A 23,835-nucleotide genomic window follows, 5' to 3' on the forward strand; every position below is an offset into this window, starting at 1 on the left:
GTGGGATTACAGACTATCAGGTTGAGGAGACCTCAGCCAAAAGGGAGTGAAGTCTGAGAGGATGGGGGGCTTTCCTTAGTGCCCCCAAGGCCAACAGAGGCTTTTAGTCTCCAAATTCCATCTGTGCTTCAGAAAGAGCAAGGCATTGGCCATGCTTTCGCCCTCAACCAGCTGCAACCTGGTCTTTCCCTCCCACCCTGCATTCTGACCATTCTTCCCAAGTCACAGACACTCTTCAGATGCCAAATCCAAAAGACATCACTGAATTTATTTGCATTAACTCAAGCAATGAAATTGGGAGGGGGAAACATAACAACCCACATTTTGCAGTTGGGGATGTGGGGCCTAGAGACCCTTGGAATCACTGCCCTGGCCGATCACTAGCTCACCCTCTTTCAGTTATTCAATCACAATTTTAGTCTAGGTGCTGCTGGGAAGGGATTTTGCAAATATAATACTAAAAGTCACAGATTGGTTTGAGTTAATCAAAAAGGAGACTGCACAGGGTAGGCCTGACTCAATCATATCCAAGGCCTTTAATAGTGGTTGGAGAGGAGAAAACACATTCCTACACTTGGAGACCTCCTTACCTCAATTCTATCAGTTCAGACTATGTGACGGCTCTCTGTAGAGCTGGATGAGGCCCTGTGGCTGCAGAGAAAAGAATCACAAAAAACTCAAGAATAGAAATGGAGACAGTGACACTTCTGAGTAATACTGCTAAAGTAAAACTACTGAGTAAAACTACTTTCTCTGAGCTCATTCAGCACCAATGGATCTTCCCTAAAAATCCATAGAAAGTAAGGGAGGAAAAGGAAACTTGGCCAGGCACAGTGGTTCATGCCTCCCTAGCACCTTGGAAGGCTAAGGTGGGAGGATAACTTGAGGCCAGGAGTTCAAGGCCAGCCTGGGCAGCATAGCAAGATCCCATCTCTACAAAAAATTTAAAAGATTAGCTGGGCGTGTTGACCCACACCTGTAGTCCCAGAACTTTGGGAGGCTGAGGCAGGAGGATCGCTTGAGCCCAGGAGTTTGAGGTTGCAGTGAGCTAGGCTGATGCCACGGCACTCTAGCTTGGGTGATAGAGTGAGACTCTGTCTCAAAAAAAAAAGAAAAGAAAAAAGAACTGGGAGGAGGGAATTGAGGAGGAGAAAAGGACGTCTCAAAAGCCTATTTGTGTGTGCGTGCGTATAAACTGGAAATGGTTAAACTCTCCTGTGTGCAGTGGCATACCAAGCAAGGTGGGACGGTAGAAAGAGGCTGTACCATTCTCAGCAAGAGCAAGACCCCATCTCTACTAAAAAACAGAAAAATTAGCCAGGCACAGTGGCACACACCTGTAGTCCCAGCTACTCAGGAGGCTGAGGCAGCAGGATCGCTTGAACCCAGGAGTTTGAGGTTGCAGTGAACTATGATGATGCCACTGCACTCTAGCTGGGGTGACAGAGCAAGACTTTGTCTCAAAAAAAGTGATATTGGAGCAAAGTAAAGCCTTTGCTCTTGTTTCCATATTTTGTTTTGTTTTATTAATTTAGTAAAAAAAAATTTTTTGAAAAGCAAACAATACACCTGTAAGGTTTTTGGATGGTCAGCGCCAGAGAAAGAAAGACGAGCAGAGTAGAAAGGGGTAAGCAACGAGGCTTTATCTGAGCGCTCCCAGGCGAGGATAACGGGTCCCAAGAGAGGGGCCCAGGCGAGGTTCACGGGTCCCAAGAGGGGTCCAAGAAGTCGCACCGCCCAGAAGTCTTGTGTGGGCTTATATATGTTTTAGAGCTGGGGGATGGGGGTCTTTCGGTTCCGTTACAGTTTTAGGGTGAGTATTGAAAACTAGCAGGGACTGGTGGTATGTATGGATTTTAGGAACCGAGACCCTTAGCAGGGTAATCCTTCCAGGTGTGGCTATTCTTTAATTTAGCTGTGCCTTGGAGGCATTGTTCTTGGCAGGTGTCATGGGCTTCTTCTTTTTTTCATTAGGGAGGGGAGGGGTGCCCGCCACCAACCTTACAGCACCTACCTTACAGGAGAACAGTTTATGATAAATAAGAGGTACCAAATATATAGCCCCTGGCACGGAGCAAGTCCTCAGGAAATGTTAGTTCCTCTCTGTTCCTGTGAGATATGAAGGGCATCCCAGGGCCAGCATCACTTCCTGGTGGCTTCCCTGACCTAAGTGCTGTGTATCCCACTAAAGAAGCCTGTCTTCCAGGTTTCTAACACCACATCTCATGTTCTCTGCCTTTGGGGCTCTCTCATCTTAAAAGCATAAAGTGTCATTGTCCATAGGAACTAGAAAAGAACCTTCCGAGCAATTATCTGCCTTGGGAATGACAGCATAGCCCAGCTGAAAGGCCAATTAGTTTTCTTCCCCAGACTGATTCAATCCTGAGGGCTGGGGACTCATTTCATGCTTCCATTCAAATAGTTACAGGGCATTGTCACTAACTACCAGCTCTTTTTCCCATCTTTTCTCCAAATGTCACATCCTTAGGGGCTTTGGTCAGTGGAGGAGCCTTCAGTAGTGGTTCAGATGGAAGCTCAGTGGGAATGAGGACAATCTCCGCTCCCGGAGCCCTGAGACAAGGCTTGGGAGGGAAGAGGCTACTGGGGAGCTTGGCTCTGACTGTAAAGTGGGGAGAGGCACCTCCCACCGCCCCGAGGGCTCGTGGGCAGCGAGTACCATGTTCTCCAGACCTGACTTCCTTCCTGCTCTGAGACATCGCTGGCTCTAACGCAGACCCAGGATCCCAAAGGGCCATGAGTGAGGATGGGGAAAAATTACATTTTATTTTCACTAATCTCTAACTGAAATTTAGCATTTTTCTCCAATGATAAATGTAGGCAATAAATCTACACAGGTATTTGCAGTATATGTAGCTGTTTCCAGTAGAATTTAGACGTTTTAGATCACCTTCCAGTTATTGCAGAAATTTCAAAATGTCATGTATGCTCATGATTAATTGTAGTTAATGGTAGTGGTTAGACTCACCATTAGGTCTTATTATCACACTTTAAAAATTTTTTGATAACCATACTTCAATACAATTGTCTTCCTTTAAAATCCCATGTATTTTATTTTATGCAGTTGAAGACTATTCCAAGGCGCCACAGACTTCACCAGATTGCCAAAGGCATATCCAAGGCATATAAGGGTTAAGAACCCCTAGGTCTCTAACGAGGTGGTACAGCTTCCTACTTTGTATTATTTTACAACCAGAGTCATTAGGAAAGTTTTCTTCATGTTTAAACTAAATGTCTGCTTATGAAATTTCTTCCCTTATTTTTTTGTCTCTTTCATTATCATGCAAGTTCAATTATTCATTCATTTGCCAAATATTTAGGAAACACATTTCATGCAAAATAATTCTCACTCACAGTGCTCCCTGGCCCCGTTCACAATCTGATAGAGCAGCTGAACTGTTTACTCATGTAGGGCACACAGGCTGTCACTTACCAAGCTCAGAGCAGAGGGAAGGTTGCCCTGGGTGCAGGAATAAGAGGGTGCATTGTCTGTGGAGAATTTACAAATAATTCTAAACACAACTTTTTATTGTTACCATGCACCAACAATTATAAAACAATGTTAATGATAAAATTCTTCCCATGGTACAGCCTCTTCCTACCACCCCACCTTGCTTGGTATGCCACTGCACACAGGGGAGTTTAACCATTTCCAGTTTACACCCACATGCACACACAAATAGGCTTTTGAGACGTCCTTTTCTTCTCCTCAATTCCCTCCTCCCAGTTGTTTTTTTTTTTTTTTTTGAGACAGAGTCTCACTCTATTACCCAAGCTAGAGAGCCGTGGCATTAGCCTAGCTCCCTGCAACCTCAAACTCCTGGGCTCAAGCAATCCTCCTGCCTCAGCCTCCCACGTAGCTGAGACTATAAGCGTGTGCCACCATGCCCGGCTAATTTTTTCTATTTTTAGTAGAGATGGGGTCTTGCCCTTGCTGAAGCTGGTCTCAAACACCTGACCTCAAGCGATCCTCCTGCCTCGGCCTCCCAGAGTGCTAGGATTACAGGCGTGAGCCACCTTACCAGGCCCAATATCAGATTTTTTATCTGCATTTTTATAAACTTCTTCCAGAGGAGATGGAGATAAACTTCTGCTGAGAGGGCCGTGGTCATGACGTGGAGTTGGGGTAGGACAAATGTATTTACCTTCACACACGCGCAAGCACACACCCACAGAGTGTTATTTCTTCTAAGTTGCACTTGGTCCTTCTCCAGTGACTCCTCTTTGAGTTGTCCTTAATATTACTAGTTTGCACTTGAATAGACTAAGACAATAAATAATTTTGCTTTTATTTCTTTACAAAAGACTGATTGGTCTTGATAGTCTTATGGGAAAACAAGGAGAGGAGTAAACATAACTACCGCATGTACCATAATGGTGAGAAGAAAAAAGAGACTTGGTATTACTCTAATTGACACTCAGAGAGTTGCATGTCTGTTTGTGATGGAATTGTCATTTGAGCATGTGAGCATCTGTTGGACTCTGTCACTTAGCATCTATTCTCCATTCTTCTGGTAGCAGGATCCCATTTTGCATCAGGACCACTATCTTCCAACATTGGACCGGCTGGTAGTACTATTCGTCAAGGGACCCTCCCCCACCCCTGCCTCAGCTGGATGTGGGCACCTGACCCAACCTAAGCCAATCAGAGTTCTCTCCCTTTCACCCAAGATAGAAGCATGGACCAGTGGTCCTTGCTACCTAGATGCTACAACTGTCCTGGCTTCTGTCCTTTCCAAGGACCATCTGTTCAGTTTTTCCTTCAGTTCTGTAAATATCCTTCCAATAATCTTTTTTTACTTATTAATCTGTTGCTTCTCTACAACCGGCTGCCTCCTCAGCTCCATGACTTCCACCCTGGAGTCATGGAACAAAAGGTGAATGTGGGCACAGAAGGTTAAAGCCACTGAGTGGCTGTATGGTTTTGAGCTCATTATTTGAAATTCAAGCCCATTACTTGAAATAGGAAGAACACCTCCCAGGCTGGTATGTGAATTCAATGAGATGAAACATGTGTTCTCTGAGATCAGGGACTTTGAACCATTGTCTGCCAAATCCACAGTGTCTACCACAGAACGCAGGGAGGGCACCAATAAAGATTTGTTAGTTTAATGAACACTGGATATAAAACACTGTGTCAACACTAGCGTGCAACATGAGTAGCTGCGTCCATTATGCCCAGGGTGAAGAGAGTTGATTTCTATTCTCCTCTCCCCAAAGTTTTGTCTTGGTCTTGCATCTCTCTCTTTCCTTGTATCTTTATGCTAAGTCTGACTACTTTAGTTTGGAATGCAGTCAGTTTGCCTGCTTTCCATAATGCCTGGTATCCTAAAATCAGAAAAGCCACCTTTCTCATGTGGAGGGTAGATGGGTCCATATTTATAGGATGGGAAGAAAGGAGGATGTCCCTTCTTTCTTTTGTCCTCAGGGCACATGTCCATATTCAGTAGGCCTGAAATTGATGCTAAAGTAGGCACCCTTCTATATTATGCACAGACAGTGCTGTTGAACACCAAGTAAACGTTTCCCAGAAAGCCCAGTTAAGAAACAACTTAGAGTAAGGTGAGGGCACAAAGGTGGAGAAAGGGGGAAATTACACTGCTTTAAAGGACACGGATCCATGAATAGCACTGGGGGGGAGGGGGCATTACAGCCCATGAAGACACCTCCAAGTCCTTCCTATATGACTAGGGACCCCTGTACCAGATACAGACACTGGTCTCAGGGATTAGCAGAAGGAAGGAGGATATTGACACAGCTCTGTCCTAGGGAGTGATTCCAGATGCGTCTGAGTCTGTGAGGCCAGTGTGTCCATCCATGATCAGCAAAACAAGTGAGGGAGAAGTTTGAGGGGTGGTGATGTTGCCCAGAAATTATGAGTTTCAGCCTGGGGATCACGAGGCCTCATCTAAGGCACAGAACAGGGAATCTGGGTGCTGAAGGAAAAGCTTCAGCACGAAGAGGGCAAGTGAAAGCCTGAGCGACAGCTGAGGGGGTTGGAGCTGACCGAGAACCGCTCTATCTCCTGGTTCATGCTGCCCCCTGGAGGTCTGTGTGGGTATCGCTGCTCCCTTTCACGCCATTCTGTCTCCTTTTCATCTCAGTTCTGGATCACCCTGTCCCGGGTCAGAGGGCTCCTAAGGACCCCCAGAGGAAGTTAAATGTCCCCGAAAACTGCGTGCTCCAGCATTCACTTGGATGCTCCCCGGGTTCCATTATCGCGAGCCTCCGGAGCTGTCCCTCAGCCCTACCGCTCACATTCCAGCACTGCCCCTCAGTGAAATCTGCAAAAACCCTGTCAAGTCTGAATATTTGGGTTTGGAGATGGACAGGGAAAGGAAAGAAACAAAACTGTGAAGAACCACGGTGCCTCCCTGCACAGCCCTCCTCCATCTGAACTTTAGTTGACTTTAAAGTTGCCTGTCTCTACACAGTCTCCCCCGCGGGGTACCCAGGGACCCTTTCTTTGGGAACTCTCCTTTGTCAAAGCACTGTACGCCTCTCCCGTCCCAAATCCCAAACCTCTGGCCCCTCTCCCGTCCTCCCGCGCGGAGGCTGTAGTCAGATCATATGCCAGAACACCTCGATCCCACAAGATCAACACATGGAAGAGAGTAGGTGGGCGAGGAACTAGAAGGGGAAAGAGAAGAGGATTCCTGTGGCGGGCGTCTGGGGTGAGCTCGCGGCCCCTCGGAGGCCAGCACACCACCGCCTAGCCCCGGGCAGAGCCCAGGGAAAGTGCGGGGCGGAGAGTCAGACGAGGAAAGCCAGCAGCAACGCCAAGACGGGTAAAAGGCGGTGGGCAGGGTGAGGTTAGTCCGGGACACATCCTGGCCCCGCCCCCAAAACGTCTGCACCAATCAGGAGTCGCTCTCGGTCCTCAACCTCTCCCCTCCCCGTCCCACCCCCTCCTCTGAGTTTCGACCTGGGGAGCCCTTTCACAGCCGCAAGGCCTCGGGGCTGAGGAACAGCTTCCAAAGCCAATCAGAGTGCCGCTCTCGGAGATGGGGCGGAACCCTAAAAAGGCGAGAGCGGCTTGCAGCCACCAGTCTGCCTTGCCACGCCCCCTCCCGCAGCAGCCAATTAGGAAAGCCATCAGCCGGCCTGGTCGCAGACCACACCTGCCGCTCCCTCGGCACTCCTCAAGACACCACTCCCCGGCGGGCTAGGCCCGCATCTGGGGCGCCCACGCTGGAAAAGAAACCGCTTTTTTTCACTCACTCTAAATTTGGGGAAGGAATGGTTAGGCCACGAGTGTAGAAAACATCCCAAAATTACCATTTTTCCCTTCACAGCGCCTTTCCCCTTCCTTAGGACTTAAAGGAAGTTCAAATGAGGTATGGGGGTGGTGGTGCGCAGCGGGAAAGCTCCAAGGCAAACATAGAAATGGATGAGATGGATAAATTGCGAACCTGGTCTGCCCCTGCCCCAACGGCGTGGATGTGGGTGAGGGTGTGGGTGCTGTAGCCGTCTGGCCAGTGGCTGAGGCAGCCACAACCAGAGGTGCTAAGGAACTTGAGCTGAGGCCGAAGATGCAATCCCAGAGTCAGCTTGGGCTTTTCTCAAGGTAGCCACCCCCCCCCCCAAAAGGGCCTGAGGCTGCACAGCCTATTCCAAGCCCTTAAGGCATCTGCCATTTTAACCAGAGGCTGCCTCCCTCCAACAGGTTGGTTACTTATGAAATAATCCCTCCCTAAAATGACACAGCCTGAAGTAGCTAGAGCTTGTCCCCCTTTTCTGGGTACCCATCGGAAGGGATGTAAGCCCAGAAAGTAGAGAAGGAAGGTGACTCTGGAGAAGAAGTGGGGCCACTTGAAGCCCTCAGGAGGAAGCAGAAAGGAAATGGGAGAAGAGTGTTATCCTATTAAATATTTATTATTTTCTGCGAACTGACCTTGGAATAATTCTCAAGTCAGAAGTTGATGAGTTAGTGTTCAAGCTGCTGAGATCTTAGGTCAAAAAACTACAGAAAAGAAATCACTTTCAACAACAACAACAAAAAAAAATCAATGACTTGGGGGCAGTCACCCCTTGCCACCATTCTAAGAATTGAGGCTTCATGCCTCAGGACATGGTGATAAGAGTTGAGTGGGCCAGAGATTGAGGCAGTGACGGTTTTTACTGGAGGAAGAAATGAGCCTTGGGTGTGTTGGAGCAGGAAAGGTGACAAAACTGGGAAAATGATAAAGGTCATTTGGAAGCCCAGGGGAAAGTGGTCTTGGGAAACCTGAAGACACTGGGACATTCAGAAGGCCAAGGGGATACAGCTTGTTCTGTTGAGGCAGGGTCCTGGGAATGAAGATAGAGTGAGGCATGTCAAGGGCTTGGGAGGCAGGGGAGAACTGGAAGGGGGACCCCAGGTGAACAAGGGTACAGATGGGGTGCAGAGTCCATGGAGAGGACTGGCAGATCTCAGGGTCGGTCCTGGCACATCAGAAGTTGGGCTTATGCTTCTTGAGCTCCACCATGAGGTGGTGAATGTTGATCAGCTCAGCTCGGGCAGGGAGGGCTCGCAGCTGGGGCTGGGACAGCACCCGGTGGAAGCGATGATAGAGCTGGATCAGCTGTGTCAGTGCTCCCTGGGCAGAGAAAGTCATGGTGGGATCAGATTGAGGTGGTGCTAATGATGATTAGCAATCAGGTGAGGGCTCATCCAGAACTCTGGGCACAGCCAGTAGTTGAAGATCAAGGGTCACTTAAATGATGCTGAGCCCAGGGAAAAGAGGAGGAAAATAGTAAGTGATGGGGGTTGGGAGCTGGGCCTGGGAGTTACAGGTCACCTGGATGATACTGGTTCCATTTCTGAAGTTGGTAAAACTCCGCATTACATCCTGACTTAGCGACTCCACCGATGATTTCCAGGAACTACCAAAGCCACGGATGAGCTGGGTTACCCGGGCTGACAGCAGGAGGAAAGAGAGTGTCAGAGAGGGAGCTGGCTGGGTGATCCGGGATCCCACTAAGTCCTCCCCAAGGCACAGCCATCCTCACCATCAAACCCAGTTTTTCCAGCTCTACCCCCACCCCGTGCAATCTGCATTGTATGTGTATAAAGAGAGAGAGAGAGAGAAAGAGAGAGAGAGAGAGGAGAGAGAGAGAGATACGGGGTCTCACTTTTACTCAGGCTGGTCTCGAACTCCTGAGCTCGAGCGATCCTCCCGCCTCAGCCTCCCAGAGTGCTAGGATTACAGGCGAGAGCCACCGCGCCTGGCCCTGAATTCTATCATTTTCCTTCCCACTCGCCTGACCACTGATCCCACCACTACCATACCATCCTCATACCTTCTTCCCCTCGAAGTCGTTCAGCCTGTCCACGCTCAATCAAAGCCTCAGCCTCCTTTACAAATGCCACCAGACCCCCAAAAGGGGGAGATAACAACTCTTCAATGAATTCCTGGGGAGACACAAGCACATACACATATGGTCAAGTGTTCTGGTGTCAGCAGATTTTTCCCAATTTTGGCATCATGACTGACTAGGTGCTTAGGACACTCCCATAGCAGAACAGCTAACCTCTGGAAAGCTCATAGATTTTAAGATGTTCACTGGTCTCACAAGAGGTAGAGGAAATCTCCAAGGGTCCCCCTCTTCAAAAAACCAAAACTAAACTTGAACTGGGAGCAAAGCAATAAGGAATTGGGGTCAAGGCTGGAGCCCAAGGAGTGGGCAGCTGGGAGAAGAGGCAGAGCTACCAGAAGGCAAATGGCCATGACTACTCTACTATCTGGAAACTGACAGGGTTTCTTGTGAGAGCCTCAAAGAGACATCAATGTAGACTCAAGTGGGTGGCACCTTTCATCTAGTGCAAAAGCAGAGACAAATCCTTTGTGAAGGAGAATATCCTCAATCCTAATTTAGGCCCATACAGCTCCCCCTGATTAAGATGAAGCAATGAGGTAAAAAATCACCAGAGATATAAAAAGGCAAGCTACCGCAAGAGTCAGCAAACACAATAAGCAATGGACTCATACTTCCAAAGACTACTGACATTAGAATTGTGAGACACAGATAGCAGTTGTATGTTCTGTATGAAATGTTTAAACTTTAGGATGCACACATAAAGATGACCAATTAATAAGAACCATTAAGAATGAACAGACTCAGAAAAAAAGTAGAGTTTTTTAGAAATGAAAAGCCAATTTTAGAAAGTCAACAGGTTAAATAACAAATTAGATATAACTGAAGAATGATACAATAAACTGGAATTTATAATTGAGGAAATGACTCAGAATGCTGCCCAGAAAAAGAGATGGAAAATTTTGAGACAGTAAGAGCTATAGAAATCTAATTAATGGATGTAGGCAGTGATTGCTCATGGCTACTGACCTCACAAAGAGAGCCAAGAAGACATGTGCTCCCTGATGGAGCATAGACCACTACCTCTCAAATATCCTCATAAAAAAAATCGAATTGAAATCCGATGAAGCCTTTCCCATCAAATTACACATTTATGGGAAATACACCAGACGAACAGTTTAGCCACACCATGGGATGCAATCGGCAAAACCTACACTGTAGGTCAATCTACATGACAGATGACTCAATGACTCAGTTTCTTCCACAAATAAATTGCAGGGGAGAAGAGCAAAGATGTAAGGAAAAATCTATACATTAAAAAAAGACATATGTATGGCCCGTATATGGATTCTGATTTGAACCATAAAAATCACTTATGAGATAACTGGGGAAATTTGAATACTAGCTATTTTAAAAGATAATTTTTTTAAGTGTGCTAATATATTGTGGTTTTAAAAACACATTCTGATATAGATGAAGTGACAATAATGTATAAGATTTAATTCAAAATAACTGGAGACAGGAGGAGCATAAGCCATAGGTATTGGTAAGATGAGAGACAAAACTGAGTTAGGTTGAATATCAGTGATGGTACCTGGGGGTTCACTTCTCTCTCTCAGCATATATATTTGAAATTTTCCACAATAAAAAGTTAATTTTTTTAATGGAAAAGGGGAATTAAAACAAAAACAAAAAACCCCACAAAGACACAAAAACAAGAAAACTGTACTCAGACAGTAGGATGAAAGTGAAATTATTATTCTATTTAAAAATAAATTACTTGTATCTTTTCTATTTTTACCTCAAAATATCTACTGATATCCACTGAGGGTTATTAAGTATCTTATATGAGACTAGGGAGACATGCTTCAAGAAAGGATCTTTCTTTACTTGTGATGTGATTTTGGACAGAGATTAAATAACCAAATTGAACCTATTACAGTTGCCTAAATGCAATAACACACACACACACACACACACACACACACGCTCTTAACAATACAACAGTGTGGGGTCAGGGAATGGACTGCAAAGAAAAATTGGGCTAACAGAGATGGCTTGTGCTAACATAGTAGCCACGAGTCACATGTAGCCTTTCATCACTTGAAACATGGCTAATCTAAACTGAAATGTGTTGTAAGCATAAAATGCACACAAGACTCCAAATACTTCATACTGGAGACAATTTTAAGTATATCATTACTATTTTTATTAATTATATGTTAAAATGATAATATTTTAATATTATGTGGCTTAAATAAGATGTATTACAAAATTTATTTCACCTGTTTCTTACTTTTTAAATGTAGCAACTACAAAATGTAATATTATTTAAGTGGCTCACATTTGTGACTTACATTATATTTTTATTGGACAGCAGTAGTCTGGGCTTGGTTAACTCTTGTTAAACTCTGTATTTAGCAACAGAGGCCACTTCCATGGCAGAGGAGTGACCAGAGGGAGCAGTATACCGGGCCTGGGCTAACAATCGTTCCCACATAGTATCAAGTAGCAGCCAACGAAAAAGAACAAGAGAGTTGATGGCAGCTGGCTCCCCACCTCTGGCAAATCCCATGGCATCTCAGCTGCCCTCAGCAGAGTCCACTGTTTAAGTGCATCTTTATGGGATCAGGGTGGCTAGAGAACTACACTTCTGAAGGGGAGCTGACATTCCCTCTGGTCATCTACCTGTTCAGGTGAGGACAAGTGTTTCCTTTCTCGTCTGATTACACGCTTATTTTAATAAAAAAAGAGAACAGGCCAAGCGTAGTGGTTCATGCCTGTAATCCTAGCACTTCAGTCTTGAACTCCTGGCCTCAAGTGATCCTCCCGCCTCACCGTCCTAAGTCACTGGGATTACAGGTGTGAACCACCACATCCAGCTAGCACCCATTCTTTATTAAAAATTCAAACCCCATTTGATTACAAAAAAAAACCCTCCTGGCATACTAGAGATTGATAACATTTTTTTAACCTGATAAAGGATATCTAGAAAAACCTACAGTAACATTACTCTTAATGGGAAAATGATGACTTTTCTTTTAATTAGGAAAAAGGTTCTCACTATCACCACTTCTACTCAACTATTCAACATTGTGCTAGAGATACTAGCCAGTACAGTAAGAGATTAAAGACATTAGAAATTAAAGACATAAGGATTAGAAAGGAACAAGTAAAACTGTCCTAGTTCGTAGATGATGACTGTCTACATAGAAATACACACACACACTCCTCCAGAATATCAGAAATGATCATTTAGGAAGGTGGCTGATTATATGATCAATATACAACAATCAATAGCATTTCTATACACCAGTTCAAACAAGAAAACTTCTTTTTAAAAAGATGATATTTAGGCCGGGCGTGGTGGCTCACGCCTGTAATCCTAGCACTCTGGGAGGCCGAGGCGGGTGGATCGCTCGAGGTCAGGAATTCGAGACCAGCCTGAGCAAGAGCGAGACCCCATCTCTACTAAAAAAAATAGAAAGGAATTATCTGGCCAACTAAAATATATATAGAAAAAAAAATTAGCCGGGCATGGTGGCACATGCCTGTAGTCCCAGCTACCCGGGAGGCTGAGGCAGGAGGATCGCTTGAGCTCAGGAGTTTGAGGTTGCTGTGAGCTAGGCTGACGCCATGGCACTCACTCTAGCCCGGGCAACAAAGCGAGACTCTGTCTCAAAAAAAAAAAAAACAAAGATGATATATAAATAACAACAGTTCATTTAAAGGACAAATTCTAAAAGAACAAAGTGGAAAGCCCAAATAATTAAAGAGAAAAAAATGTAATTATTCCTAGTAGTTATTCCTAAGTAAATTATTCCTTAAAAATATAGACTTATTAGTCATGACTAGTAATAAGTAGTCATAACTAATAACTAATAACTCTTAGTACTATAGGGATTGAAAGGAATTTTCTTAATCTGATAAAGGGTATCTTTTATCCACAACATTAAGAGCAACATTACTCTAAACAGAGAAATGATGAAAGCATTCCTTTTAAAATAGGGATGGGAAAAGTGTTCTGACAATCACCTTTTTATTCAACTATTAAACACTATCCTAGAAGTGCCAGCCAATAGAGTAAGAGGTCAAAGACATAAGAAATTAAAGACAAAGGATTTGAAAGGATGTATTTATTCCTAGTAGGACTATGGGTACATATTACACCTACCTAGGAAGAAATCTAACAAAAGACTTGCAGTGTCCTCGTGCTAAGAATTATAAAAGGTTATCAAAAAACATTAAAGACAGTTTTAAAAAATGGAGAGGGAAACCCATGTCCATGGATAGCAAGTTTCATTATCATAAAATATCAATTCTTCCAAATTGATCTATAGACAATGTAATTCTAATCAAAATCCTTAAAGGGTTTTTTTCAAACTCATGAAGTAAAACAGCTCTTAAGGTGTTTTTTTTTTTTTTTTAATGTGAAAACTTACAAGCTGGCCGGGCGTGGTGGCTCACGCCTGTAATCCTAGCCCTCTGGGAGGCCGAGGCGGGAGGATCGCTCGAGGTCAGGAGTTGGAGACCAGCCCGAGCAAGAGTGAGACCCTCATCTCTACTAAAAATAGAAAGAAATTATCTGGCCAACTAAAATATATATAGAAAAAATTAGCCGGGCATGGTGGCACATGCCTGTAGTCCCAGCTACTCGGGAGGCTGAGGTGGTAGGATCGCTTAAGCCCAGGAGTTTGAGGTTGCTGTGAACTAGGCTGGCGCCACGGCACTCACTCTAGCCTGGGCAACAAAGCAAGACTCTGTCTCAAAAACAAACAAACAAACAAAAAAAAAAACTTACAAGCTGACTGTAAAATTTATATGGAAAATCAAAAAGTCAATAATACACTCTGGGAGGCCGAGGTGGGAGGATCGCTTGAGCTCAGGAGTTCGAGACCAGCCTGAGCAAGAGTGAGACCTCGTCTCTAATAAACATAGAAAGAAATTAGCCAAACAACTAAAAATACAAAAAATTAGCCAGGCATGGTGGCACGTGCCTGTAGTCCCAGCTACCTGGGAGGCTGAGGCAGGAGGATCACTTGAGCCTAGGAGTTTGAGGTTGCTATGAGCTAGACTGGCGCCATGGCACTGTAGCCCAGGCAAGAGAGTGAGACTCTGTCTCAAAAGAAAAGTCAATAATAGTCGAGATACTCATAAAAAAAAGGTAGGTGAACTTGCCCTAAAAAGCATAATAACTAAAACTGTACTGCAGGATAGACAAATTGATAAACACAATAGAACAGATGCAAGACACATCTCTGTGGAGTTTTGCTACATGACAGAGACAGTACAGTACATAAAGTGGGGAAAGAAAGGGATCTTCTATCAATGGTTCTAGGCCAATCATTACCCATATAGAAAAATTAAATTATATTCTTACCTCACATCATACAGAAAAGTTAATTCCAGGTAAATTTAGGACTTAAAACTAAAAAGCAAAATTCTACAACATGAAGAAGAAAGTGTAGTATAATGTTTTTCTGACCTTGGGCTAATAAAGAATCTCTTAAACAAGACACAAAAATAAAGACTGGTAAATTCAATCATATTAAAATTAAGAATTTATGTTCATGAAAAACATTAAAAAAAAGTAAAAAGATGCATACTGAAAGACAGCTACAACCTATATAACCAGCAAAAGATTAGTATGTAGACTACATAAAGAGCTCTTATAAATCAACAAGTAAAACACAAGCAACCAATTTTTAAAAGGTCAAATGCTATGACAGACATTTTACAGAAAAAAAAAATTGTATGGCTACTAAACATTTGAAAGGATGCTGAATCTTATTAGTAATCAGGAAAATACAAATAAAGACTCCAGTAAGATATGAAAATACAAAATGCTCCAAAGAGAATTTCCTTTGAGTGTCATGTCAGCACTCAAGTTTTGGATTTTGGAGCATTTCGAATTTCAGATTTTTAGATTAGGGATGTTGAACCAGTAAGTATAATGCAGATATTCCAAATTCTGAAATGCTTCTGGTCCCAAGCATTTCAGATAAGGGATACTCAACCTGTACCTACCAAAATGGCAAAGATAATATCACATGCTGAAGAAAATGTGGCTCAGTAAGAATTCTTACATATTGCTGGTAAGAAGTAAACTGGTACAACCACTTAGGAAAACAATTTGGCATTGTCTCATAAAGTTGAATATTGGCATATCCTATAAGTAGCAAGACTACTGTCCTAGGTTTGTAACCAAGAGACACTTTTAGTAAAGTTTATCGACATCCGGCCAGGCATGGTGGCTCACGCCTGTAATCCTAGCGCTCTGGGAGGTCAAGGTGGGAGGATGGCTCAAGGTCAGGAGTTCGAGATCAACCTGAGCATGAGTGAGACCCCGTCTCTACTAAAAATAGAAAGAAATTAGTTGGACAACTAAAAATATATAGAAAAAATTAGCCAGGCATGATGGTGCATGCCTGCAGTCCCAACTACTTGGCAGGCTGAGGCAGAAGAACTGCTTGAGCCCAGGAGTTTGAGGTTGCTGTGAGTGAGGCTGATGCCATGGCACTCTAGCCCGGGTAACATAGTGAGACTCTGTCTCAAAAAAAAAAAAAAAAAAGTTATTGACATCTATGTACACTAAAAGAATATGATTGTTCATAAACAATGCTCACAGTAGCAGAAAACTGGAAATGATCCACTTGCAGATGAGTATGTATAATTATATAGTGTAACATTATACACCAGTAGGAAAAAAAAAGAAAGTAGAAAGCTACCGGGGAGGCTGAGGCAGGAGGATCACTTGAGCCCAGGAGTTTGAGGTTGCAGTGAGCTATGATGCCACTGCACTGTAACCTGGGTGACGGAAAAATCCTATGATTCTGTTTTTATGACACTCAAAAACAGAATGAATTTCTGTTTTGGCATACTTATTGTTTTATTTTTAAAAGCAAGAGCATAAAAAATACCTAACAAGTCCCTGGTGGTCTGGTGGTTAGGAAAAAGAAAGAAAGAAAAAAATATGAAAGCTCTAAGAAAAAAACCCCAGGGGAAAAAAAACAAGAGCATGTTAAACATAATACTTAGGTCAACATGTGTCTCTGCATAAGAGGTAGGGGGATAGGTGAGGAGAAATTCACAGTTTGATGTTGGTTTTTGCCAAGGTCCTAGTTCCTGGATTGTGTAGTGGGTTCATGGGTGTTTATATTATTCAAAAACAAAACAAAATAGACCAATAATGACAGCATGTTATAAATCAAGAGTTACAAATAATTCCAATTCTACATACCTGAGGTTCATTATGCCACCCTACACACACACACACACACACACACACACACGCACACACACAGCTGGAAACAGCACACAAGACCTCCCTGTTCCCCACACCCATACCTGTGTCCGAGCATTGAGCAGCTGCTGGAAACTCTCAACCTCTTTGCTGTCATCTGCAGCCCGCTCCTAAGGGAAGGCAAAGGGAAATGTCAGGTTTGGGGAAAGCAGTGTTTCACTTCAGGATGTCGCCTTCATTCCACACTTACTGTACTTAGCCAGATACTGTGCCAGACTCCAGGAGAAACACACTGAACAAGACAGACATCATCTCTGCCCTCATGGAGCTAACAGAGCAGGGGGCACCGAATTCTCTGGGTAGGGAGGCGGGGGAAGGAGCGTCCATTACCATCAGCACACCCAGCATCATGTCGTAGTTGTTGATCAGAAATACAAGCTGCTCCTTCCTTGAGGAGAATTCAGCTGCCACTCGAAGGACAAAATTTTCCACCTCCGCCTAAAAAAAAAAGCCGAAAGGAAATGAGAGGAGAAATTAAGGTCACCTCATCCCTCCTCATCCTCCACCCATGGCAGCAGCCCTGATACTGGGAAGTCTTTCCTGCCCTACCCTCACCTGTAGCTGTCCCAGCAGCTGCATCGTCCGTTCATTGGGAATTGTCTGGTTGATGCTGACGAGAGCAGAGGAGAATTCTGCATATCGGCGTGTGATCTAGAAAGACAGTGGAAAGAAAATCACACCAACTCTGTGACCCAACTAACACAACCTCCCAACTCCCTTGGCCATCATTCCTCCAATCCCCCCACCATGAGTTTGGCCACATTCCCAGACCGCCTGCTCACAGAGTGTGGCCCATGACGCAACCATGATGCTGGCCAACCCCCACAGTGAAGCTCAGAGCCCTGGCTTTCAAGAACCCCTTGTTACCCTTGCCCTCCCTCACATAGTGGGGCCGAGTATCCAACCCCCCAAGGCGCTGAGGGTCAGTGCTTCGGACACTCTGGACATTCATCTCCAGGATCAGCTCAAACCGTGGCCACAGCAAGGCAAGCACTTGTTCCCAGTACCTGTGGGCTTAATCAGAACCAGAGGTCAGCTGGCAAGGAATGTTGGAGGTAAGATCAGGAGGGAGTGGGGCATTCTTCAGGTTAAGGGATGATGGTGGGTAGGGGTGGGGGTGTGTGTGAAAGGTGAGTCAAAAAGCAGAGGAATGGGAATGAGGATCAACAGTATCAGGTCAGCAGGAGCTCAAGGTTCAGGGCAGAGTCGTGTAAGACCAAGAGACCATGTAAGACCATGGCCTGCAGGGCTTCAAGGACCAGAATTCAGTGACCTGTCCAGGGCAGGAACATCCCTCTTTGCTGCAATGTTGCGGAACCGAAGAACAATGTGGATACAGAGAAAAACGGCAATGGCATCATAGCAGTCAGCTAGATAGGATTCCAGGTGTTTCTGTGATTTGGGAACAGACAGAGGATTGGAAGAGAATGTTAGTTTGTCATTCCCAGTGGCTATGAACAAATGCGTTTCTTTGGGGATGAGACAGTGGGAGGGAAGGGAGAGACCGCAAGGCGAAGTGCTCCCTGGTTCCCTGTCCGTTGCCACACAGATGGTCCTGGTGCCCTGCTCACCAGGATCCATGATCACAAGCCTTTCACAGCAGAATTCAGGGCTGAGCTTAGGTCAGGGTTTGAGCACCAGGATTTAGGGGGCCCTCAGCTTCCAGGTGCTATTGCCTGATTGTGAATCAGCAGTAGGGGTAGTGTCTGGGACCCCGTGCTCTGAGGATTTCGTGGAGAGTCACACTGTGAGTACAAGGCTTCAGCATTTTAGAGTAAGGGGATCCTGGTTTCAGTACTATCAGAGTTATGACCCTACTAGAGTGCTGACAAGCACTGAGAACAAAGGGGTTTAAGAGCACAGGAAACAGGGACCTCACCAGGGTCATGTTGAGTGTACGGCCCATGACAGCATGGAACAAGTCGTGCGCAGCCGGGCCGGACACAACAAAAAATTCACAGATGAAAAGATATTCACGGCAGGAATTGTCGAGGAGGGCGTAGTGCTGGCTGCGGAAGAGGGCTTCAAATGGATACTAGGAGCAGAGGAGTAAAGAAAAAAGATCAGAGATGGACCCCAACGCTGATTCCCCATGGATATGGCTGGAAAATCAGCAAACCTGGGTAACGAGAGCCCAGCAGAACTTTCCCACCCAACCTACGTCCAGGCTGTGAAAGGGAACCCTGAACAGGCACCAAAACTGTGGGGGAACATCAGGGGCACAGGAGGAAGAGCCCACTTCCACCTGCCACTGCTACTCCTGCATCTACTGTATTACCTGCCTCGGACAGTCATTCCCCTTGGCCAGTCTCTCCCCTCTGCGTGGCCTGGAGTCAATGGTTCCCAACCCTTTTCACATCAAAGCATGCCAGAGTGAGCGGAGGTCCCACTCCTGGGTCCAAGGGGATTGATGCAGGGGCCTGTAGGTTGGGAAGCTTTGCCCTGAGGTCTGGCCTTCCCGCCCCATGCTCAGAGTTCCCTTCATGACTGAAGCTTGTTCCTCCTCATACCCTCTGCTCTCCCCGCTGGGCTGTGTGGGGCACCAGGATGGGGGCCTCAAGTTCAGTGGGAGAGATGACAGAGCCACGGGTCCCCAGGGTGAAGATGGTGTTTCTGCTGCGGAGGGATGGCTTCGAGAAGAATCGTGAGAAGGGTCAGAGTCAGGGAAAACAATGAGACCACAGCTGGGCCAAAGGCTCAGTGCCTCCAGGAACCCCAGGCAGCCAGAAGAGCCCAGATATCCCTTTCTCGGTACTGGGGCTTCCCTTCACCTGACATCTGTGAAAGGCTTGAGGGGGTTTCTACACCCCCTAAAATCATATGCAAAATTGTGTGTCAAAATGATATGTGCATTTTTCTGGGGAGGGAGGGAGGCTATATAGCTTTCATCATATTCTCAAAGGTTTTAGTGCACAGAAAAAGGTAAGAAACAGTGCCTTAGTGGCTGGAGCCAGAAGTCCTCCCACTTTCAAGGCCTGGCAAAAGGGTCCCCTAGCACTAGGATATCTTTCTTTGCTGTATCTTCCACACCCATTAGGTCGTCTTTCTCAGCGACTTCCTCATACTAGAGAAAACAGAAAAGAGAACTGGTAACCATCTCTTCCCTCAACACAATGAAAAATTCCTGTCCCTCCTTGCCCAGGGTTGTCCCCGCCTTCTAGTCCATGTGCCCAGGACTGCCTCTCCCTCCTTGGCCTTACCTGCACCTTCATGAGCCGCCCCAGATAAGAGCGGTAGTAAGACAAGTAGATCTTACTCAGCGTCTCCACGTACTCATCCCTGATCTCCTTTGCTGTTGCTCGTTCGTTGCCCAGCAGGAACTGATAGAAGAACCTAGACAGGCCAGGGAGACAAGTCAGTCTCCCTATCTGCCCAAAAAACCAGATGCCCACATCTCGTTGTTTAAAAGCTCCAAAGCCATCCCGTGTTCTTCCTTCAGGTGGCGACCTGTACTTCAGCAGGGCCGTCTGGGGGATCTGATAGTTGGTCATTGGTTTTCGGAAGGAATAAATCTTCTGGAGAATGAACTCGCGGATTTTCGTCACTGCCTAGACAGGGGAACCAAATACAGGGCATGAAGCTGCAATCCTTTTGCTGTACGAGAGCAATTGGGGGAAGCGACAAATGCTAAACGTAGGAGGAAGTGTGGAGAATACCTCTTTGGTATTTGTCAAGATTTTCAGAAAACCCAGAGAGGCAAGGATCAGCTCTGCCTGGTAAAGGCAGGCTGAAGTTCTTGGGGACAGGGTACAGTGAGCTCTGCCAAGGAAATCCAGAGTGAGGGTCTTAGGGAGGCCGGTTCTAGTAGTCTCCAGGGTGTCCACCCCTACTTCCCACCTTGACCCGGAGCCGGTCGAGCACGCCTCTGACATCTGCGCAGGCTGCTGTGCCCCTAGCCTCCTGCTCTCTGACTGCAGCCGCCTTGGCATCCAGCTCCTGCAGCTGCTCCAGGAACCTGGGCTCTGTCACTGGAGCCTCCAGAATTGCCCTGGGTGGCAGGGAGGGGTGGGATGGGTTAGAAGGCAGACCCAGACATCCCTAAACCAGACCCAAACCATACCCCTTACCTCCAGCCTCTGCCACCTCTACCTTCTTACATTGTACCATATAGTCAAGATGTATGCACAAAGTTTCTATTCCTGGGCATCCCCGCCCCATAAGCCTTGGACCCCTCCACTACATACCCGACCTTGGATCATTCCTAATCTCTGATGCCTAAACATTTATCAAGGTCAGAAATCGTTGTCAACCCACCCACTAATTTCTAAAAGGCACTTGAGGGCCCAGAGCCAGGAGACCTATGTGGTAAATAGGGTAGGTCCCAGGCCATCTACCTGCCATGGACATTAGGACCCTTCAAACCAGTAACTCACGTGACCAGCGCAGAGGGCACCACCAGACCGTCAACAAGCTCTCCAAGTTTCCCCCGAACTGCCTGGCGATTTCGCAGTCGAATGTTCATGGCTCCTGACTGTTCCTGCAGTGTCCGGATCTCAGAGCTGATGGAGCTGAGGTCACTCTGAAAAGCTCCCAACATCTGCTCCATGCGCTGGGGGAAGGGTAGAAGATGTTGCTAGAGTGACACAGGGCTGGTAGGCGACAGATAGGCCACCTAAGTCTCTTAGTGAAATCCCCGGTATCTATTAGTCCATGAGGGTGGCAGATGAGGTACCCCAAAGGTACCAGGAAATAACATTAGTTATGGCAAGCTAACAACAAAAAGGCTCCCGAGATCATCCTGGAAATGAGGCTAACCTGCCCCCTCTAAGGTTGATAACCTAAATAATGGTACCAGAAGCTGGGTATGGCGGCTTATGCCTGTAATCCCAGCACTTTGGAAGGCTGAGAGGAGAGCATCACTTGAGGCCAGGAGTTCAAGATCAGCCTGGGCAACAAGCAAGACCCCGTCTCTACCAAAAAAAATTGGCACCACAGGCCATGATCTGGTTCAGAGTTATTGGAGTTACAGGTTATGGTTACTAACCTCCAGGACAGCATCACAGGCTGTGATCTGGTTGTGCAGAGATGCTATGTTTTCACTCTCTTGGATATCTAACCCACAAAAAGTCAAGGGGCCTCATGGTGAAGATAGAGATCCTCAGAGCTGCAGTACCTCTCCAGTTTCTCCCTGAAGTGACAGAAGCCTCAGAGAGAAGACGCTGGCCTCAGCTGGGCTGTCTGAACCACACTCCACAAAATCCCCATGTCAATAATACCACCCCTCCCTTATGCTGGAGGATACAATCTCGAATGGATTTCTGCTCAATTTGCTGTAACTCCAGCTCAACTTGCTTTGAATAGTGACGGAGATCCACACCCTGGGAGAACATAGAGATGACAGGTCAGGAGGAAGTCCCAGTGAAGGGACACTGGAACAGAACCAGTGAAAGGCTGAAGGGTAAGACACCAGGGAGATGTAACAAAAGAAAGAGACTGTTGTTGTTTTTCCTCTTGGGGGAGGGTAGGTAGAAAGAAGATTAATACAAGGGAAAGCCTCACCGTTTTAAGAGCTTCTTTTACTAACTCATCTTCCAGATTTGCCTGAATGTGAACTGAAAATAGAAGTTTATCATAAGGGTCCAGCTCCACAGCTCCTTCTCCCCACACAGAGCATCTGCACACAATCCCTGCCTTATTCCTTCCAGCCCCCACGCCTCTCAGATACATGTTCTCTGTACCCACCCCATGCCATCACTTACCATCCACTTCATCCAAGATGAATTCATTAGAGGTGATATCCAAATCCCCAAGTTGCAGTGGTTCCTGGAGCCCAGGACCACCCCCCTATAGAGGACAGAGAGAGGGAAGGAGAACAAAATATAATTGGGCACCCCTAATCCTTCCAGTGAGAAGGGAGGTGCTTTTGCTGGGGAGCCACAGATACTGAGTCAAAAAATTCTAAGAGTCTTGCACTGTACCTAATTTACTACTTTGGCTGATGGATAAGGGAATATGACAAGGAATCAGGCAATCCATAAAGACAGTGAAGGTAGCCCAGCACTGTAGCCAGCCCCTGTAGTCAGCTACGCTACTTGGGAGGCTGAGGCGGAAGGATTGTTTGAGCCCAGGGGTTTGAGGCCAGCCTGGGTAAGACCCCCATCTCAAAAAAAAAAAAAAAAAAGTCATTGCATGTGCCCGAATGAGGAAATTTAGGAGTTGCCGAGGACAGAGCAGAACTTGCAGTTAAATTTAGGACCCTCAGACACCTGCTATCCAGCTGTTCTATCACCACACCCTGGGGAACCCCAGACGTTCTAGAAATGTCAGCTAACACACAGCAATTTCCTATGTGCCAGGTGCCATCTTACACATGTTCATCTAATCCTAACGACAACCTATATGGTAGGTCCTATTATCTTCTTCACTTTAGGGCTGTGGAGTGATGGCACAGAGAAGCTGGTTAACTTATCCAAGGACACACAGAGTGTAAGCGGCAGAACTAGAATTATAACCCAGGCAGTCTGGCTCCAGAGGCCATGTACTTAACCTACACTGCTTCTTTATTCTAACCAAAAACGTGGAGGGAAAAGTTGAAATTGTGCCCCAGAACCTGAGTTTCATCCATTCTGGTCCAAGCTCAGGGTAGGGTCCCATCCCAGAGAGGGGTATGGGGAACCAAACAGGTAGCATCACGGGTAGCAGCCAAGCTCCTACGCTTGTGCCTAAACCCAGTCCAGACCTTTCAGACGCGAGGATCACCGGGACTACGGAGGAGAAACAGCCCCGCGCTCTCACCAGCGGGCCCTCTTCCTCGTCCATATCTGAGGTCCCAGCCCGCAACACCAGCTCCCGGGCGGCTGCTGCCATGGTCGCAGCGGCGGCCATTCCCCGCAGCCTCACTTCCGGCAGCTGTGAGTCCGACGAGTCCGTTCCCCAGAGTGGAACTACAAGTCCCAGAGTGTCTTGCACAGCGCGAAGTCGTTCCCAGATATTTGACAAATTGTTTGACTCCAGCCTTCCTCTTTCAGGTCCAACCACTTCAACCAAGTGCAAACGGGAACGTGGAAGTCTCAAGCACAATCTTGTCCCGGAACCTTCGCTGCTCTTTTACCCAGGAACTTTACGAACTGTAAAGAAAAGCCGCACCGGAAGTTGTGGCACCCAAGCCAAACTCTCAGAAGTCCAGTCAGATCGCGCTGAAGCAGTTTCCGGAAGCGCTTCTCCTAGCTAGCTCCGCCTCTTCCGCATGGAAACTATATAAGAATACTGCGTCACTT

General features: G+C 46.2%; 1 protein-coding gene across 1 annotated transcript; it reads right to left on the reverse strand.

The window, feature by feature from the left end:
• Positions 1-7,877: 7,877 nt before the first annotated feature.
• On the reverse strand, positions 7,878-23,717 carry VPS52 (VPS52 subunit of GARP complex). The gene is made up of 20 exons (XM_069487723.1): positions 23,354-23,717; positions 22,318-22,402; positions 22,118-22,170; positions 21,861-21,936; positions 21,603-21,670; positions 20,992-21,167; positions 20,456-20,606; positions 20,066-20,166; positions 19,819-19,951; positions 19,625-19,682; positions 19,129-19,262; positions 18,498-18,653; positions 17,892-18,010; positions 17,502-17,625; positions 17,174-17,269; positions 16,949-17,056; positions 16,663-16,728; positions 9,301-9,412; positions 8,799-8,917; positions 7,878-8,597 (listed from the first exon to the last, which is right to left on the reverse strand). The coding sequence occupies exons 1-20, from the start codon at positions 23,441-23,443 to the stop codon at positions 8,451-8,453; spliced, it is 2,172 nt and encodes a 723-aa protein (XP_069343824.1). The 5' UTR covers positions 23,444-23,717; the 3' UTR covers positions 7,878-8,450.
• Positions 23,718-23,835: the final 118 nt, after the last annotated feature.

The sequence above is a fragment of the Eulemur rufifrons genome, chromosome 15 (assembly GCF_041146395.1).
Source record: "Eulemur rufifrons isolate Redbay chromosome 15, OSU_ERuf_1, whole genome shotgun sequence".
NCBI lineage: Eukaryota > Metazoa > Chordata > Mammalia > Primates > Lemuridae > Eulemur > Eulemur rufifrons.

Bases quoted from the DNA above. Each gene is read 5' to 3' on its own strand.
- VPS52 (XM_069487723.1), bottom strand. From the start codon at position 23,443: ATGGCCGCCGCTGCGACCATGGCAGCAGCCGCCCGGGAGCTGGTGTTG. The intron at 18,654-19,128 runs GTATGAGGAGGA...CTCTGCTCCTAG, and splicing joins CCCAGCGGGGAGAGCAGAGG to TATCCATTTGAAGCCCTCTT. The intron at 17,270-17,501 runs GTGAGGGAGGGC...CTGTCTTTCTAG, and splicing joins TGGATACTCGGCCCCACTAT to ATCACACGCCGATATGCAGA.